Source organism: Trichechus manatus, unplaced genomic scaffold (assembly GCF_000243295.1).
Source record: "Trichechus manatus latirostris isolate Lorelei unplaced genomic scaffold, TriManLat1.0 scaffold00029, whole genome shotgun sequence".
NCBI classification, from domain to species: domain Eukaryota; kingdom Metazoa; phylum Chordata; class Mammalia; order Sirenia; family Trichechidae; genus Trichechus; species Trichechus manatus.
The window spans coordinates 17,436,095-17,455,415 of record NW_004443965.1 but is presented as its reverse complement, the minus strand read 5'-3'; the positions used below and the strand labels follow the sequence as shown (position 1 = coordinate 17,455,415).

The 19,321-nt window shown below is 37.2% G+C and overlaps 1 protein-coding gene across 3 annotated transcripts in view; it reads right to left on the bottom strand.

The window, feature by feature from the left end:
* The window catches only part of TRIM23 (tripartite motif containing 23), a 46,293-nt gene that overhangs the window by 4,606 nt on the left and 22,366 nt on the right, over window positions 1-19,321 (bottom strand). For 2 of the 3 annotated variants that reach the window (XM_004374541.2, XM_023729597.1), the window contains exons 4-10: window positions 17,502-17,780; window positions 16,741-16,923; window positions 12,759-12,974; window positions 7,922-8,056; window positions 5,211-5,340; window positions 4,567-4,677; window positions 2,006-2,130 (exon numbers count right to left, since the gene is read on the bottom strand). In XM_004374541.2, the coding sequence (XP_004374598.1) occupies window positions 2,006-2,130; window positions 4,567-4,677; window positions 5,211-5,340; window positions 7,922-8,056; window positions 12,759-12,974; window positions 16,741-16,923; window positions 17,502-17,780 (1,179 nt within the window). Of the gene's footprint in view, window positions 1-2,005; window positions 2,131-4,566; window positions 4,678-5,210; window positions 5,341-7,921; window positions 8,057-12,758; window positions 12,975-13,373; window positions 13,489-16,740; window positions 16,924-17,501; window positions 17,781-19,321 lie in introns of those variants that run through there. The other variant, XM_023729598.1, reaches the window with a different exon arrangement.

Below are 19,321 nucleotides of genomic sequence, written 5' to 3'. Positions count from 1 at the left end.
ACATAACATGGAGGAACCTGGAAGGCATTATGCTGAGTGAATTTAGTCAGTCACAAAAGGACAAATATTGTATAAGACCACTATTATAAGCACTCAAGAAAAGGTTTAAACCAGAAGAAAACATTCTTTGATGGTTACAAGGGTGGGGAGGGAGGGAGAGGAGTATTCGCTAACTAGATAGTAGACAAGAATTATCTTAGGTGAAGGGAAGGACAGCACACACTACAGGGAAGACAGCACAACCAGACTAAACCAAAGCTAAGAAGTTTCCTGAATATAACCAAACACTTTGAGGGACAGAATAGCAGGAGCAGGAGTCTGGGGACCATGATTTCAGGGGACATTGAGGTCAACTGGCATAACAAAGCTTATTAAGAAAATGTTCTGCATCCTACTTTGGTGAGTGGCGTCTGGGGTCTTAAAAGGTAGCGAGCAGCCATCTAAGATGCATCAACTAGTCCCAACCCACCTGGAGTAAAGGAGAATGAAGAACACCAAAGACACAAGGAAAGTAATAGCCCAAGAGACAGAAAGGGCTACATAAACCAGAGACTTCATCAGCCTGAGACCAGAAGAACTAGATGGTGGCCAGCTACCACCAATGACTGCCCTGACAGGGAACACAACAGAGTCCCTGATGGAGCAGGAGAACAGTGGTGTGCAGAACTCAAATTCCAGTAAAAAGACCAGACTTAATGGTCTGACTGAGTCTGGAGGAACCCCAGAAAGTATGGCCCCTGGACTCTCTGTCAACCCAGATCTAAAACCATCCCCAAGGCCAAGTCTTCAGACAAAGATTAGACTGGACTGTGGGACATAAAATGACACTCATAAAGAGTGTGCTTCTTAGCTCAAGTAGATACATGAGACTAAACGGGCAGCTCCTCTATTTCACTTAAAAGCATCCGCATCCTCCTAGCAGCTTAGGCTCAAGATCTAGGCATCTTCAGCTACTCCTTGTACTTCATCTTCCCAAATCACCAAATTCTAACAATTCTACCTCCACAAAATCTCTTTAATCTGCTTCCACCTTTCTGCTCCTTTAATTTAGGATCTCATTACCTCTCTCTTTGGGATTATTTCAGCAATTTACTGCATCTCCCTGTTTCTGGTCCCTTGCCTCTCTGATTCATTCTGTGTAGATCCCACTCCAGAATTACAGTCTTAAAATACTGATATGATCTTATCACCCGCTAGTCCAAAATCATTCTTACGACTCTGCTTTGCTTATCAAATAAAACCTAAGTTTTTCAGGCCTTCGCAATTTGGCCTTATGTGTTGTTCTAGATTTTCTTTTTCATCCTCCTACCCTACCCCTCAGAGAAGCCTGGGTGGTCCAAGCAGTTTGCAATCAGCTGCTAACCTAAAGGTTGGCAGTTCGAACCCATCCAGCGGCTCCACAGAACAAAGGTCTGGCGAACTGCTTCCGTAAAGATGACAGCCAAGAAAAACCTATGATGCAGTTCTTCTCTGACACACATGGAGTCGCCATGAGTCAGAACTGGCTCAACAATGGGTTTTACCTAGCCCTCACATATAGATCTGCCTGGTACTCCCTAAAAACATTCATGAAATTATTTTCACTGTCTGTAATGTCCTTTCCTTCACATATTGACCCAAAGTCTTATCCATAATTCAACATTCAACTCAAATCCTGCTCTGTACAAATTTTATAAGCTGCCACCTTTGGAACTACTCTCTCTCCTAATTTCCCATAACACTTTGTTAATACTATTGAAGTTACTTACCAGTCTTCTTTGTACTACAATCTCATATATATTCACATATACACAGGAGCTTTTGGTAAGCATCAATTACCTTATTCTTTTTGCATACCCCAAGGTACCCAGCACAGCACTTTCTACATAAAATGAACTAAAAAAACACAGCAGAACCTTCAGAAAAATCTACTGAATTTATTCTCTGTTGAAGTCTCTCCAGCTACCGTATGACATGGGAGGCACAAAACTATTAAAATAAGTATTCTGAGATACAAATGTATTACCTGTTTGTTAGCAAAAATCAGGAGCAAAGCATCTCGAAGTTCTTTTTCCGTTAACAACTTTGCAAGTTCACTGTGTGCTTCACTAACTCTGTCTCTATGACTGCTATCAACAACAAATACAACAGCTACCAAAAAGAAAAAAAAATTCAATTACTCCCTTAAGTTTCAGTAAATGGACCGAATATTTTAATGTTCTCATTATTATGTTTAGAGTTTGTCTACTATTACTATTTTTGCTTAAAGGCTGTGCAATGCAATTGATTACTTTTGTGTGGCCTTTCTGGTCATGGTCTTGTAATTCCCACTCAGGTGACTGGGCAGGACTGCGTGATAGGGTAATTGTGGCCCACTAAGGGGATTGGTCAGTTTTGCCTTAAAAGAGAGCCAATTCCAGAGCACAGAAGAGCCCACCACCACCAAGGAAGGAGAGACCTGGCAGCAGGAGATTGCGCAGTGGGCTTCCCAGCCCACGGGGAGAGAAAGCTAAATGCCTTTGGGCAGAGACTGAGGGCCAGGGAGAGGCGTGCCTGCAAGTACAGCTGGAAAGAGGGTATCCTGATGGAAGACCTGTATCCTGAGTGTTCTTCAGCCTGAATTGTAACTGTTACTTCCTTAATAAACCTTATAATCTTGAGTATGGTCTGTGAGTTCTCTGTGGCCATTGCAAAGAATTATCGAACCCAGTAGAGAGTGCTGTGGGAGGGACGGTTGGTGTCAGAATTGGTAAAGACGGTGGAGAGAGGAAGGAAGTTTCATCTCCACCTCAAAGGAATCAACAGCTGATTGGGCTGTTGATCTTGGTTCTCCTTCTCCCTTGTGAAGTTAGAGGAGGTCAGACTCTACCCCCTCAATGTTTTTTACAGGCTGCCTAGTATTGTAGGGGCACCTAGCAATAACGAAAGGAAGAACTGTATGTTTACCTATTTATACCACTAATTAATGGTATGACCTCGAGTTAAGTTCACACATAACTTCTCAGCTTTAGTTTCTCCATCTAGAACAAGGATTTACAATACTTGCTCTACCAAACACAAGCTGATATACAATTAATATTTTTTTTCTTAGTGAATGAAAACATGCCTCTTATGATCTTCTACCTACTGATGCTACTTGTTCTTTGGATACTACTTCCTTTACCAAAAGATAGTCTTTAAAAAAAAAAAATCACCATCTTTATCTCTCCAAAGTATTCTCTCTAGGCTAAACATTCCCAGCTCTTTCAAACATTCCTCATATTCAGGACTACATTTTTTTTCCCATTAATCACAGCTCATACTGAACTTAATATCAAAAATCCAAAAGGAGAAATAATTACCTAGTCTCTCATCTAGGTGAAAGATGGGATGATATGTAGAACAGCTGTCATGAACATAAGCTTCACATTAGGGTGTATGTAGTAGACAAAGGTGTAGGAATGGGGCCTGTGGTGGTTAAGGTTGTGTGTCAACTTGGTCAGGCCATGGTTCTCAGTGGTTTGGCAGTTATGTAATGATGTAGTTTGGCAGTTGTGTAATGATTTAGTCATCCTCCATGATGTCATCTGACATGATCAGCCAATCAGTTGTAAGGTAGTTTCCTCAGGGGTATGGCCTGCATCTAATATATACATGGATGTTCTGGCAAAGCTTGCTTGCTTGCTCTAGATCCTAGATCCAGCTCATCATCATCTGACCTCCAGTTCTTGGGACTTGAGCTAGCAGCCTGCTGTCTTACCTGCCTATCTTGGGATTCATCAACCTCCACAGCCTGTGAGCCAGCAGCCTGTCATCTTACCCGTCAATCTTGTATTTGTCAGCCTCTGCAGCCCATGAGCCAACAGCCTGCCATCTGATCTGCCAATCTTGGGTTTGTTAGCCCCTGCAGCTATGTGAGTCAGGAGAAGCTTCCAACCTCACACCTGACCCATGGACTTGGGACTTGCCAGCCCCTAAAACTGTCTAAGCCATTTCCTTAAGATAAATCTCTCTCTCTATATATATATATACACACATATATGCTTCACTGGTTTTCTTCTCTATAGAACCCAGCCTAAGCCCAAATGTGAATATCCTAAAAGCTAGGTGAAGTATATGTGATATAATGTGGTTTGGTCAAAAGCAAGCCACTGTAGGTTCTTCTGCAGATAATAGCCATTTGTGAATGGAAATGAGGAGTAGGGCTACTCAGATATTATAATAAGTAAATGTGTAGTCAACTGAGCAGCAGAACCATACACTACAAATTCAACTCTGTACACTACAATCTTGCCAGTGATCATACCCATATGACCACTAATAATATACTTTTAACTGTCAAGAGGTAAGTACTCTTGACTGCCTACATATCTAAGTATAGTTTTTATGCTGTAGTCATGGTTTTATCATGAAATAAACTAAAAGTACACTGTCTAGTCTTTCCACCTTCATTTTTTTTAAAAATATGGGGTTACCCACTGATATTCAAATGTATAGTCAAGTTATGTCTAATCAATGTTCAAGTATCAGCTTTACTAGTTAAATCAGTGTACTAAAAACTGGCATTCTAAAAATCAGAAAAATTGAGATATCCTTTTTCAGTATTACCTTGAGTATTGAGATAATAATGTTTCCACAATGGTCTTAATTTGTGTTTTCCACCTACATCCCAAATAGTGAATTTTAGATTTTTATATTCTACGGTTTCCACGTTGAAACCTGTTGAAAAACAAAAGTTATTTTATACTACACTCATATTTACAATTAGTGACACACCAAACACAGGCAACCCCATTTATAATTTTAACTTAAAAGTTATCTACATACAGCAATTTCTAATGCTGCCCAACCAACTCCACTCTTAATAAACCTATAATAGGGAATTTATACCTTTAACAGCTGCTAGTCCTCTAAACTTCCACCAGGGTTTTTAGGGCCTTGAAAGCCAAGTACCTGCCTGCTTGGCACCACTAAAACCCTCTTACCCCCAACCCTCGACTAGGTTCACTAATCCTCTATTCCTTCCTACTATCCTACCAATACTAGGTTCCTTCTTACTATCCTACTATCCACATTTCAATCACAAAGCCACTAAATCTTGAATTTTTTCTCTTAAATGCTGGTGTCTTACAGCCAGGAAAGAGTCCACCTCCGTGCCATACCTGTAGCAAATAACACCCTGAGAACTCATCTGTAAGCTAGGGTATGTCTATAAAGAGTCCATTAAGTTAAAAACCAATACTCATACGTACCAATTGTTGGAATGGGCTGCATGAACTCATCCTGTTTTAACTTAAACAAAATAGTAGTTTTTCCAGCACCATCTAATCCTAATGTGACAACTCGAATTTCCATTTTTGGTCCAATGTGAACTCTATTGTCCTATAATTTAAAATTTTTTAAAAATCTTGTTATTTTGATATACAGTTTAGAAATATCATCATTTTTACTTTTCTCTTCATTGATAAAATACCTTCATTAATTATTTCCTCACATCCTATTCATTCTTCATTGTACTGCAATATGAACTGTATTCCCCCAAATCCCCAGAATCCAATCTTCTCAGAGAGACAAACACCTCCCCATTGTGAAATCTCTCCTTAGTATAACTGACATTTTGTCTTTTAATAAAAATATACATCCACTTAATTTTCCCAAATTTTCTATCTCAACAAAATCTTCTCAGAAGAAGTTTTTATACTGTACTAAAAAACTCAAATGAGACCCTTATACCTGAGGATGGTGAGCAGAAGCAAGAGACAGAGTATTCATTGTATACATATTTATTCTCATCCTTTCAAAATTCCACCAATCCTACTTACATTTAGTAATGTAGCTGTCTGTTTCTCCCATATTTATGAATTCTTTCAGGGCTGAAATAGCCTATTCCCAGTGATACAGTGTTTTGCACAGAGATGCATATATGGATGATAAGAAATGGCTCTTACCATTTCATTGCTAACGTTTGATTTTAGAAAAAAAAATACTGAAGATCTACAAAGATGTGGTGAAACCCATGTGAAATCGTGCACTAAAGATTAGGAAGTAAACACAATTAAGCCTGTGTGTACCTTGCTCACTGGTTAATCCACCCCTGCCCTGATTGCAGGACCTTCTTACACTTATATATTATGCTACAGATAAGAACCACTACAATTCATAAGACTACCCCAAAATATTTCTCATCCATGAAACTGACAGAATTCCATAACCTACCTGGACAAGGTACTCTGTTGGCTAGACTGTGGAGAAACATATACTTTTAAACATTGCTAATGAAAATACAAAAGGGTACAACCCTATAAAAGGGAACTGGCAATATTTAACAAAACTACAAATACATTTACTCTTTAATCCAGCAATCCCACTTGTATGGAATGTATTCCATACAGATTCTGTATTCATACAGATTCACTGACAAAAGACTAGAAAGACATATGGACAAGGCTATCACAGTACTATTTCTAATAGCAAAAGACTAAAACAAATGTCCATCAATACAGGACTGGTTGAATAAAATATGGCACATCCTCACAACAGAGGACTTTGAAGCTGTCAAAAGGAATAGAACATCTCTCTTTAAACTTCTACGGCATGATCTCTAGAATGAAGAGTTAAAGTGAAAACAGCAAGGTGGGAGAAAAGTGTGTAAGGTATGCTAGCTTTAAATGTGGGAAGTGTGGATACAAATATGTAAACATATTTATATTTTTGAAAATATAAGACTAAAACTAATAAAAAATTCTAAATGTGCTTCTGTGGGGTAGGGAGGAAAAAGGGTGGACAGGATAGGGATAGAAGCTAGACTTCTCTGAATGTACTTTGCTTTTTGTAAGTTTGACTCCGGATCATGTAAATGTTTTTCGTAATCATCAAAAAAAAAAAAATTCCTAAATACAAAAGCAAAATAAAACACATGAACCTTTTCTAAAATTAGGAGAAGCTACTTTAAAAGCGACAATATATATTATATCAACCAAATACTATGTATGGATCTTGTTTGGACTGACAACCAAAATACCATTATCACACCTAAAAAATTTATTAATAAATCTCTAATATTAACCAGTATCTAGATTTATTATTAAATTTTTTAGGTGTGATAATGGTATTTTGATTAATTTTTTAAAAGAATTCTTGTATTTTTGAGATACACACTAAAATATTTCATAGATGAAATGACATGCTATCTGAGATTTGCTTCAAAATACCTAAGGTATGGGGGGTAAAATGTAGAGTAGGGAAAAGAGGAGTTGAAACAAGATGTTTGTCATGTTTAAGTTGGGTTGCAGAGAGACTCGTTATACCATTCTTTCTGTTTTTCCACTTGATTTAGAATATTGGAGCCATTATTCCTTGTCCTAGAATGTGACAGCACAAATGACCCACATATTTTCCACTCTTACCTTCTTCTATTAGCATTTAGTGAATAGCAAGATTTGTTGGACCAATAAGGACTCTCATAACTGTCCTTACTGAAACCTGTGCCAATGATTATTAAGAAAGACAATTCAAAAGGTAGAATCACAGAGATTTAGCAATTTCTAGCCAATCGTGAAAAGGTGGACCTTTCAATGGTTTTGCCCATTTGTAACGTTAACATATACTGATGATTCTGTTAATGTCCTTCCTACTCAGACAGATATGGCTCTGGCAGCATGGTTGTCCATTTTCCCACTCTTATGTATTCTGTAATATTCCTGGACTCAGGCAGACATGGCTTTGGCAGCATGCTTGCCTGTTTCCTACTTTTGCCTCTTTGAACACATGCTGAATAAAACCTTTCTTTCTGCTTTACTAAACTTTGTGATGTTTTTACCCTAGAACACACTGATAAAAGTTTTTAAAAATCTAGTAATTCATGAATTACCTAGTTGTCTCTTCAAGGTAATTGTCACAGATGTAAATCAATTATGATCTGTCAGAAAGCATAACTAAAAATGAAGTACATACAGTACATTACCTTCGTAAAAGTAACAGGGATGCTGGCATCCAACTGAATGTGATCTGCAACCTCTGTAAACTGCTGCTGCTGTTTCTGCAATGTTTCCAGTAATCGTGTAATTTCTTGTTTTGCCAAAACAACTCGACAATCATCCTAGAGAAGATAGTATTTCTCATAAACTTTTTGTTAAAAAAATAAGGAAAAAAAGAGACAAATCACACAAACATAATAAAAACCCATTTAATATTACAGCATTCAAAATTAAATGTAAAGCTGACTAACAGAAATAATTGGACATTCATAATTCAACGGCCTGTCAACAGAAGAATGGATAAATAAATTGTGGTGTATTCACACAATGAAACACTATACCACAATGAGAATGAACCACAACTACATGTGATGTTATGAATTTCACAAATATAATGTTGAGCAAAAGAAGACAGACATGAAGGGTTTGTATTATATGATTCCATTTATGTTAATAAACAAAACAGGTAAAAATAAGATATGCATTAGAAGTCAGGATAGTAGATCACCCTTGTGGCAGAGAGCAGCTAATGATGAGAGCATGAGGTGGGCTTCTGGAGTGCTGATAATGTTTTGTTACTTGATCTGGGTGCTGGTTACACAGCAATGGCCAGTCTGAACACTCAGTCAACTGAATACTATGCAAACATTTCTGTATATATGCAATGTTTCTATATAAAGTTTTAAAAATAAGATATCTATGCGCTAATTAACAAAAAAAGGCCTAAAGGTCAAACTGTGGAAGTCTCCCTCACATTCGAGATCCTAGGCCTTCTCCTCAAGCTGAGTGCTTTCCCATTTCTTGAATATTATTTCAGAGATATTCTATGCATACACCAATACATTCTTCATATGAAAGAGATCCCTGAACAGTAGGTAAGCTCCATGAGAGAAGTTGTATTGTCTGTTTTTGGTCACTGTTCAACACTTATATTAGTTGAGAGCAATTCCATTGTTTCAGTTGCTCAGGACCAAACTCTTGAAGTCATTCTCGCCTTCTCTCTCCCTCCTATCTCACATACAATCTGTCAACAAATCCTACTGGTTACACAGAATCTGGCCACGTCTAGCCCCCATTATTCAAGCCACTATTATCTCTCACCTGGAATTCTAAAACAGCCACCTGTTGAACTCCTTCCTTTTATCGTTGCCCCATTCAGTCTATTTTTCACACATTAGAGTGATCAAGTCATTCTTCTGCTCAAAACTCCCCATTTCAATCAGTAAAAGCTGAAGTCCTTACAATGGTCCATAGGGCCTTACACATAGTTGCCTGTTACTCTTTCTCTCTCTCATTTACTCTACTCCAGCCACAGGGGCTCTTTTGCTGTTCCTTGAACATACCAGGCAGCAGCCCTAAGGATTTTGCTCTAACCATTTCCTCACCTGGAATATTCTTCCCCCACATCAGAGCTTGAACTAATTCCTTCATCTTCTTCAAGTCTCTGCTCAAATCTCACCTTCTATCAATGACGCTTACCTTAACCACTCTAATAATGTAATCTGCTATACCCTTGAACATTTTCTTTTCTTCTAAGCTTATAACCTTCTAACATACTACGTAATTTACTTAGATATGGCTATGGTTTATTGTCTTCTCCTTGCTAGAATGCTAATTCCACAAGATTACAGCTTTTTGTCTGTTTTGTTCACTGGTATACGCTGTGTACCTCAAATGCACATGGCACACAATACACATCCAATAAATATTTGCTTAAAGAATCAACAAATCCTCGGCACCCAGCATCATGCCGAGAACAAAACTTAATTATACTCCCTTCCAAAAAATTATGCATCTTCAAGTTTTGTTCTCAAAAGTGGTAATAAATTTTTGATGTTCCATCAATTTTTCTGTTCTCTGTGGCACGAACTTTTAAGAACACTGGTTGGGGTTAAGGTTCTGTAGCCATAAAAATAGAACTAATAGGTCCTTAAAGAGTATGAAGCCAGTATCCTGATTTCATTTGCAGAAACATACTGACATAATCAACATCATTAACATTAACAACTACTAGTCACTTCAACACAATGCTTCAGAAACTCCAAAATATTTTTAAATATTACAGTAAATATGAACATATTTTTTCATAAAATAAATATAAAAATACTTTTAAGTATTCAAGTACAAATGACTTAGGACATGATTTAGTTCTAATTTTGCTCTGTACCCTGATTACCAATGAGTTGAACAAGTATTTATTAAGCTCTTTCAATCTAAATACAAAGAATCTAGAGATACAAAGGAGGAACAAGAATTATCCTGTCACCAACTAGAAGGACAAATATGTGTATCATTCAGGATCAAATTAGAAGACAAAAACCACACCATATATTTGAACAGAAAGAATGTAATATAAAATACTGTTAACCAGGTATAATCATTAACTAGATAACTGAAAGGCTAAAGAGAACTCTGAAGCACCATGGTGGTAGCAACTGTAGGAAACAGCTACCACCTCAGGGCTGAGGAAATAAAGAGAAGAGATGAGAATTATTAAAACTTAGAAACTTACAGGAGGGGCCCCATGGAGATGAAACTCAGACCTCCTAAAGACCTCTCCTCAGGTGAGGAGTGACACTCACAGAAACCCCAAGCAAAAGGAAGCCCACAGGAAGCAAATAGGAAGCCTCCTTCCAACTTCCAGCCTCCCTTTAGTGCCGTCTACTGGCAGAGGCTAACATGGAATCAAATGGTAAAGCAGATACATAGTCTGTAGAGTTCCAGCCCCAGCATCGTAAAGCAGAGAATAGAAGAGTAGGATTCGAACTGAAGACAACTCAAGAAATGGCATACACACCAACTGTTATAATGCAATGTGATAAGGACTATAGGACAATTCAAAACTGATGTGGCTGGCCATACTCACATAAGTCTAATTAAATATTCAATAAGAGATAAAGCTCTACAATGGCAAAAGGGTTAGCTGTACAATGACTTAAAATCAACACAGTTATAATTAGCAGTATATCAGTAAAGGTAAGATAGACTGCAGCTTATCTGAAATTCCTAGGGCAGTAATTATCTTATATCCCTTACTTATGAAAGCAGACCATAAATATAAGTAAAACTAAAATTTTTGTTAGAATAATCTTCAATCTAATTTATTTAAAAAGTAACTCATCTGCACCTAAATATAAGAACTAAAACCACAAAACTCTTAGAAGAAAACATAAGCGTAAAACTTCAAGACCTTGTTTTTGACGATGGTTTCTTAGATATGACATTAAAAGCACAAACAACAAAAGACAAAATAGGTAAATTGGACTTAATCAAAATTAAAGACTTTTGTGCATCAAAGGACTTTATTAATAAAGTGAAAAGACAACCTATAGAATGGGAGAAACTATTTGGGAACCATATATCTGATAAGGGTTTAGTATCCTGAATATATAAAGAACTCCTACAACTCAATAACTAAAAGATAACCAATCCAGTTAAAGTACAGGCAAAGGACTTGAACAGACATGTCACCAAAGAAGATGTACAGATGGCCAACAAGCATATGAAAAGATGTTCAATAACATTAGTCATTAAAGAAATGCAAATCATACACTACAATGACATACCACTTAACACCCACAGGAATGGCTATTCCGGGGGGTGGGGGGCAATGGAACTAACAAGCGCTAGCAAGGATGTAGAGAAACTGGAACCCTTGTGCATTGCTGGTAGGAATGTAAAAATGGTGCAGCCACTGTAAAAACAGTTTGGTGATTTCTCCAAAAGTCAAACATAGAATGACATATGACCCAACAATTCCACTCCTAGGTATATACAACATACCCAAAATACTTAGAGCAGGGGCTCAGACAGATACATGTATACCGATGTTCATTGCAGCATTACTCACAATAGCCAAAAGATAGAAACAACCCAAATGTCCATCAACAGAATGTGATATCTATACATAATGGAATATTATTCTGTCATAAAAAGGAATACAGTTCTAATACATGCTACAACATGGATGAGCTTTGAAAAAATGATGCTGAGTGAAATAAGTCGGACACAAAAGGACAAATATTTATGATCCCATTTATACGAAATACCTAGAATAGGCAAATGCATAGAGACAAAAGTTTATTACTGGTTACCAGGGGCTAAGGGGAAGTGGGGATGAGGTACTGAGCTTCTGTTTGAGGTGAGGAAAAAGTTTTGGAAATAGACGGTGGTAACGGTAGCACAAATGGGGAAAGTAATTCATGTCACTGAATTGTACATTTAAAAATGGTTAAAATAGCAATTTTTTGGTATATATATTTTATCACAATGATTTTTTTTTAAAGTAAATATCTATAATCTAGGTAACAAATTGCTTATGATACCTGAACCATACCTGTGACATGAAAGTTAAGAACCATCGAATTAGAGTAGAGCTCGGTGTTTCTTTTGCATGTAAAGAGACACCCAAAAAAGCAAGGAAGAGAGAGCTTCAAAGAAGAGCAAACATTTGAGCCGGACTTTAAGCAAAAAGGAGGACTTCTACCATCAGAAGAGAGATATAGCACTGCAAGCAAAAAGAATACTACATTCTTGGCAAAGAATAGTAAAAGGCTTGGCATGACTGAAGAATGACAAGAAGTTAGAGGGCTTCTGGAACACTTGGTTTTATGGTTGGGAAAGCATATGAAGGAGAGGACACTGATATGGTTGGTGGAGCAATTCGAGGTCAGAGACCAAGTCCTAAGCACAAAGCTAACGCACGCGGTAGACACTAAATATTTATTAAATTAATAAGATAGACTAGTGTGTACCTCCTCTAGTTAAATAATCTTACAAATCCTCTTTCCTTAATCATGTTTAAATTATGTTTAAACTATCTACCTGCTGCAAAGTCTTTTCACAATGGAGACAGGCTGTTGAAACCTGGGACAACAAAATAGTCATATCTTCTTGCTGCTGCCTGAGCCAAATAAGTTTTTCTCGAACATGGGCATCAACAACACTTAAAGCCATTTCTTCTTGACGACAAAGAGTTTCATGTAGATCAGAAAAATAAGCTCGGACACATGACCGGGCATTCTCCGCAGTACCTGGAACCTAAAGAAATAAAAATAAGTTTTAAACAATTATAAACTCAAGGAAGATTTTACATATGAAATACTGAATATTTAAATACTATCTATATCCTCATAAATTCCAAAATTTATATCTCCACACTAGGCCTTTCCTCTCAATGCCAGACTTTGTATATCCAACTGCTTAACTGACATCTCAAGCAAAATGGAATACCTAATCTCTAGTCTCCCCAACCCCAAACTCAGTTTCCTCCATCTCAGTAAATGACAACTACATCCTCCTGGTTGTTCAGGCCAAAAATGTTGGAGTCATCCTTAACATCTCTCTTTCATATCCCATATCTAGTCCCTCAGCAAATTCTGTTGACTTCAAAATATATCCAGACTCTGATCATGCCCCACCACCTCCACTTCTACCAACCTGATTAAAGATATCACCATCTTTCACTTGATAATTATAGTTGTCTTCTAACTGGTCTTGCTCCATCTATTCCTTCCCCTTATAGTGTATTCTCCACACTGTAGCCAGAATGATCCTTTTTAAATGTTAAGTCAGAAAGATAATGTTATTCTTTTGCTCAAAAGTCTCCAATGGTTTCCCATTCTACTCAATGTAAATGTGAAAGTCCTTTATCTGGGGTTTTCAAGGACAGACTCCCTGAGAAGGGGACATTTGGGCAAAGACCCGAAGGAGGTAAAAGAGGGAACCATGTGAATATCTGGAGGAAGAACATTCTATGCAGAGAAGTGTTACATAACTATAAGGCCCTTTCTGACCTCAACTCTGCTATCCTTCCTCTCAGTCACTCTGCTCTACTGACACTTAGCCTCCCTACAGTTTCTTGAACACACCAGCCACACTCCAACTTCAGGGACTTTGTGCTTGCTCTTCTCTCTGAATTTTATGTGGGAAGCATTACCTTTCCCTTGTTTATTTTCCTCCAAAGCATTTAAGATATTTCTGCCACGGTGTTTTACTTATTCTGTCTCTCCGCACATTCGAATGTAAACTCCTCAAAGGCAAGGAGTTTTGTCTAGCTTGTACAATGGTGTCTCCCCAGCCCCTGGAACACTGTGAAACACCTGGTGTATGTTCAATGAATATTTACTGAGGGAATGAACGAGATATTTACACTCTAGCACAACAATGCCCAGCATAAATTTTTGTGAAGAGGACATACTCTGTATCTATGCTGTCTACTAACCACATGTGCCTATTGAGCATGTAAAACATGGATAGTAAGACTGAGTAACTAAATTTTGTATTTTAATTTTTAACTAATTTAAATTTAAATATTAGACAGAGAAGTCCAGTATTATTCCTCAGTGACTTAGCTTTAAAGGTTTTAGTTATCAGAGAAAATATATTTTGGCTGTTTCTGTATTTTATATTCCCATCTGAAGAGATTTCTTTCTTCTCTATAATTTAATTTTAAAAAGCAACTATAGTTACCACCCTAGTTCCTTCCTCCCCTCACAGCCAAGCTTCTTAAAAATTAGATACATTCACTTCTCAAATCCCACTCATTCTGCAATATACTTGATTATTCCACAGGAATAATAAATTTAAACTTCCAAATTAAACTTACCATCTTACTCCCATTATCCCCTTCCAAAACTCCTCCTCTTCCCCTATTAGTGCATGATACCACCATCCACCCAGTTGGACAAGGTAGAAACTTGGGCATCATGCTTGACCCTCCAGTTACCTATCCAATCTAAATTTTAAATCAAGCACTAAGATCTACCTCTTCTACTTCTTTAAAACCTCAAATCCATCCACTTCTCCCCATTCTCAGTACCCTAGTATTTATAGACCATAAACATCTTTTAACCAGATTAACTTCAGAAACCTCCTAAAAGGCCTCCCTGCTTCCAATGTTTTTGCTCATCCAATTCATTTTCTACATTAAAGACTAACCTCCCTTAATGCAAATCTGATTATGTTATTCCTTTGTCAATTCTTCAATGGCTCCTCACTGCCCTTAAGATAAGGTTCAACCTCTTTAACATAAACAAAATCCTACATCATTTGGCCTTAACTCTCCAACTTCTTCTCTTGCTATGCCCACCCAATAGTCAAGGTTTCAACCATAGTGAATTTCTTTATTACAATATGTCCAATTCTCACTTCCACAGATTTCAACATATCCTTCCCTCTCTGGGATGACGTACTCCCCACCTCACTCTTCTCCCTGATTTAACAGCTTCAAATTTCAGTTTATGGCCAATAAGCACATAAAAAGATGATCAACATCATTATCATTAACCAACCAGCTGCCATTGAGTTGATTCCAACTCATGGCAACCCTGTGTGTGTCAGAGTAGAACTGTGCTCCATAGGGTTTTCAGGGTCTAATTTTTCAGAAGTAGATAGCCAGGCCATTCTTCTGAGGTGTCTCTTGATGGTCTCTAACCTCTAATCTTTGGGTTAGCAGCACAGCATGTTAACCATTTGCACCACCCCCGGGACTCCCATTAGTCATTAAAAAATGCACTGCCACTGAGTCAATTCCGACTCATAGCGACCCGATAGGACAGAGTAGAACTGTCCCATAGGGTTTCCAAAGCTGTAATCTTTACAAAAGCAGACTGCCACATCTTTCTCCCATGGAGCAGCTGGTAGGTTTGAACCAATGACCTTTCGGTTAGCAGCCAAATGTCACGACGCCACCAGGGGTTCTCATTAGTCATTAGTCACTAGGGAAATGCAAATCAAAACCACGATGAAAATCACATCATACCTACTAAGAATGCCATGATTAAAAAAATGGAAAACAATAGGTGTTGGTGAGAATGTGAGAAAATAGGAACCCTCATCCACTGCTGGTGGGACTGCAAAATGGTACAGCTGCCGTGGAAAACACTCTAGCAATTCCTCATAGTTAAACTCAGAATTACCATACAATCCAGCAATTCTACTTCTAGGTATATACCCAAACAACTGAAAGCAGGAACACAGATACATGTACGCCAATGTTCATTGCAGCACTACTCACAACAGCCAAAAGATGGAAACAACCTAAATATTGATCAACAGATGAATGGATAAACAGAATGTGGTACATACATACAATGAAATATTACTCAGTCATAAAGAGAAAATGAAGTCCTGATGTATGCTATAACATAGATGAACCTTGAAAACATCATGCTGAATGAAATTAAGTTACTGCCATCAAGTCAACTCTGACTCATGGCAACCCCATGTGTTACACAGTAGACCTACCTAAGGTTATCAGTGGTTGCCAGGGGTAAGAGTGAGTGAGGGTGGGAAAAGGGACTCACTTCTTAGGAAACACTGAGCATCTGTTAAGAGTGATAATGGTGATTGTTTTATAATGTGATAAACACAATTAATGTAACTAAATTGCACGTGTCGAATGTTTAAAAGGCAAATGTCTGGTTGCATATACGTATATACACACACACACACACACACACACACACACACATATATTTACAACAATTAAAAAAAAAATCTTAGTTTAGACATCACTTCTTCTAGGAAGACTGCCTTGACCTACCTAAATTGTTGCCCCTCTTACACGTTGCCAAGACATTCTATACTTCTTCCCCACAAAATAAACAGTTACTATACTTTAAACTGCCTCTCTTCCATGATGGAATGTAAATTCCATGAAGCCAGAGATTTTTTTTATAAACTTCTTTCCAGTGACTAACGCAGTACTGACACATTGTAATTGCTTAATAAATACTTCTTGGAAGAAGAAAGGATAAGAAAGAAAAGAAATAAGACGGTAAAGAAGGAAGAAAAAAATTCATACATGTTCCGTGTGGGCCATTCCAATTCCATCTTCCACTATTTGCTCTCCTCCTTCAATGTGCTGAACAATTCCAACTAATTTTCTTGAATAATCTGAGATTTCCTCAGTAAAGGTCCGTATGCAGTGAGCCATATCTAAAATTGATGCTCGGATCTGATTTGCTTCTGGTTCCAATACTGAATGCTATAAAATGCAATATAATTATAGAAAAGAACTGATAGTATTGACTAATGATATTTTAAAAAACTATTTAAATACCTATTTTAAAAAAGGCATCAGCCGGAAGTGGCTTTTATACTGCATTTAGAAAAAATATACCATAAGAAGGTAAAAAATACTAATTCCCCTTGAACCTTTCATAAGAAAATAATTTATCCTATAAAGAAATAATTTAAAATTTGGAAATCCACTTATCACTAGAAAAGAAACCAAGAGACTATTCTAAAGTTGCATAAGTAACAGTTCATCAACAGACATCAAGATAGTCAAAACAATACAGTACATTATTTAAACATGCACACAAAGAAAATGCTTGTTTCCTGCTAGACAGCTGTGTTTCAGTAAAAAATCATAGGCCTCTCTGAAATTTTTGTCCTGACATTCAGAAATTAAATCTTTCATTTTGTTTCATGCTACCAATTCCAAATTGTTCACCATTTAGCTCTTCTTCAATCCGTACTTGTAGCATAAAGAATGAGGGCAGTGAAAACAAACAGTAGGTAGGTAAAATAGCTAGTCATTTAATTTAATTAAAATCATACCTTGTGACCTTGGTGTTTTCCATATTCTTTGCAGACACAGCACATAAGTGGGCTAGCTTGACAACCTTCTTCCAAGCAAACAAACTCAATGGCATGCACCTGGTGCTGAGAGCACATGGTTTTCTCATGAGGCTTATCAGCCAGAGGCACACGCTTGTGCTTTGCTAACGTCTTTGTAGAGTGAGTAACTTGGGAACACTCTGAGCACAAGTGAGTTGCACATACAGTGCAGTATACAGATGCAACATGAGCTTCATCTTCATCACAACGAATGATGCTCTGACAAACAGAAGATTAATGTCTTAAAACTGAACACTAACCATTATAACATGTCATATTCTAAAATAGAAAAGTCTATAAACTTTTATCTTTTACTGACCAGCCTTAATACATAAAAATATAATGGTAACTAAGTACAAAGGTCATTCATTACACATCTGAGAAAGTGTTTATTTCCAAGACTGATTATCAATATATGCTATGAATTTGAGACCAAAGTTAAAACTATTTTCATAGAATCAGAGTCAGGGCAACGATATCATTCACCAAATTCTCTCACTTTATACATGAGGAACGAAACCACAGAGAGGTTAGAAGCCTTTATTTAAGACTAAAAAACTCTGATATTAAATATGTACCCACTGCTTTAAAATATTCATTCATTACTTATTCATTACTTGACATGATGATGTACAGGAATGAAAGAAGCACAAATGCAATTTAGATAACGGGGGTGGGGGAGTGGGGGTGTGTGCATCAGAATTAGCTGTAAAGCTTTTAAAAACACAAATGTCCAGACTCCAACCCAAGAAATTCTTATTACAATAGATTGTAGGTGAAGCCTGGGCATATATATTTTTTCTAAAGCTCCATGTGTAAGTCTATTGCACAATCGTCATTGAAAACCACTAATTTAAGCAAACAAACCAACAAAAATAATAATAAAACTATAGTATATATAAGCTTCTAAACATTATTTCTAATTTTCATGAATTATCAAATAGCATTTCAGGTGGTTAAAAAATCACGTCAGATAATCAAGAATACTTTGAAAACTTTTCCTGAATATTAAAAGTCAATAATTGGAAGGGAGAGCGTAGGTATAAATTTTTCCAGATATAAAATTTTTAAAAATATAACAATGGTATCATTCGACATCACATTAAATAAAAAATGAGCACAAACTGTGTAGGTACTGAAGTAACACCCCTATGTTTCTGTCTAAGAGTTTTATGGTTTTAGGTCTCCCGTTTAGATCCATTTTGAGTTAATTTGCATATACACTATGAGGTATAAGCCCAGCTTCATTCTTACGCATGTGGAGATCCAGTTGTTCTAGCACCATTTGTTAAAGGGATGATTTTTTTTCCCAATTACATGAGCTTAGCATCTTTGTCAAAATCAACTCACTGTATATGTGTGAGTTTATTTCTGGACTCTTCAATTATATTCCAACAGTCTATGTGTCTATTATTGTACCATTACCAGACTGTTTTCATTACTGTAGCTTTATCGTATGTTTGAAATCAGGAAGTGTGAGTTCTCCTGCTTTATCCTTTTTCAAGACAGCTTTGACTATTTGGGGCCCCTTGCATTTCCATATAAATTTGTTGTTGTTGTTAGGTGCCATCAAGTCGGTTCCGACTCACAGCAATTCTATGTACAACAGAATGAAACACTGCCCAGTTCTACGCCATCTTCACAATCGTTGCTATGTTTGAGCCCACTGTTGCAGCCACTATGTCAATCCATCTTGTTGAGGGTCTTCCTCTTTCGCTGACCCTCTATTTTACCAAGCATGATGTCCTTCTCCAGGGACT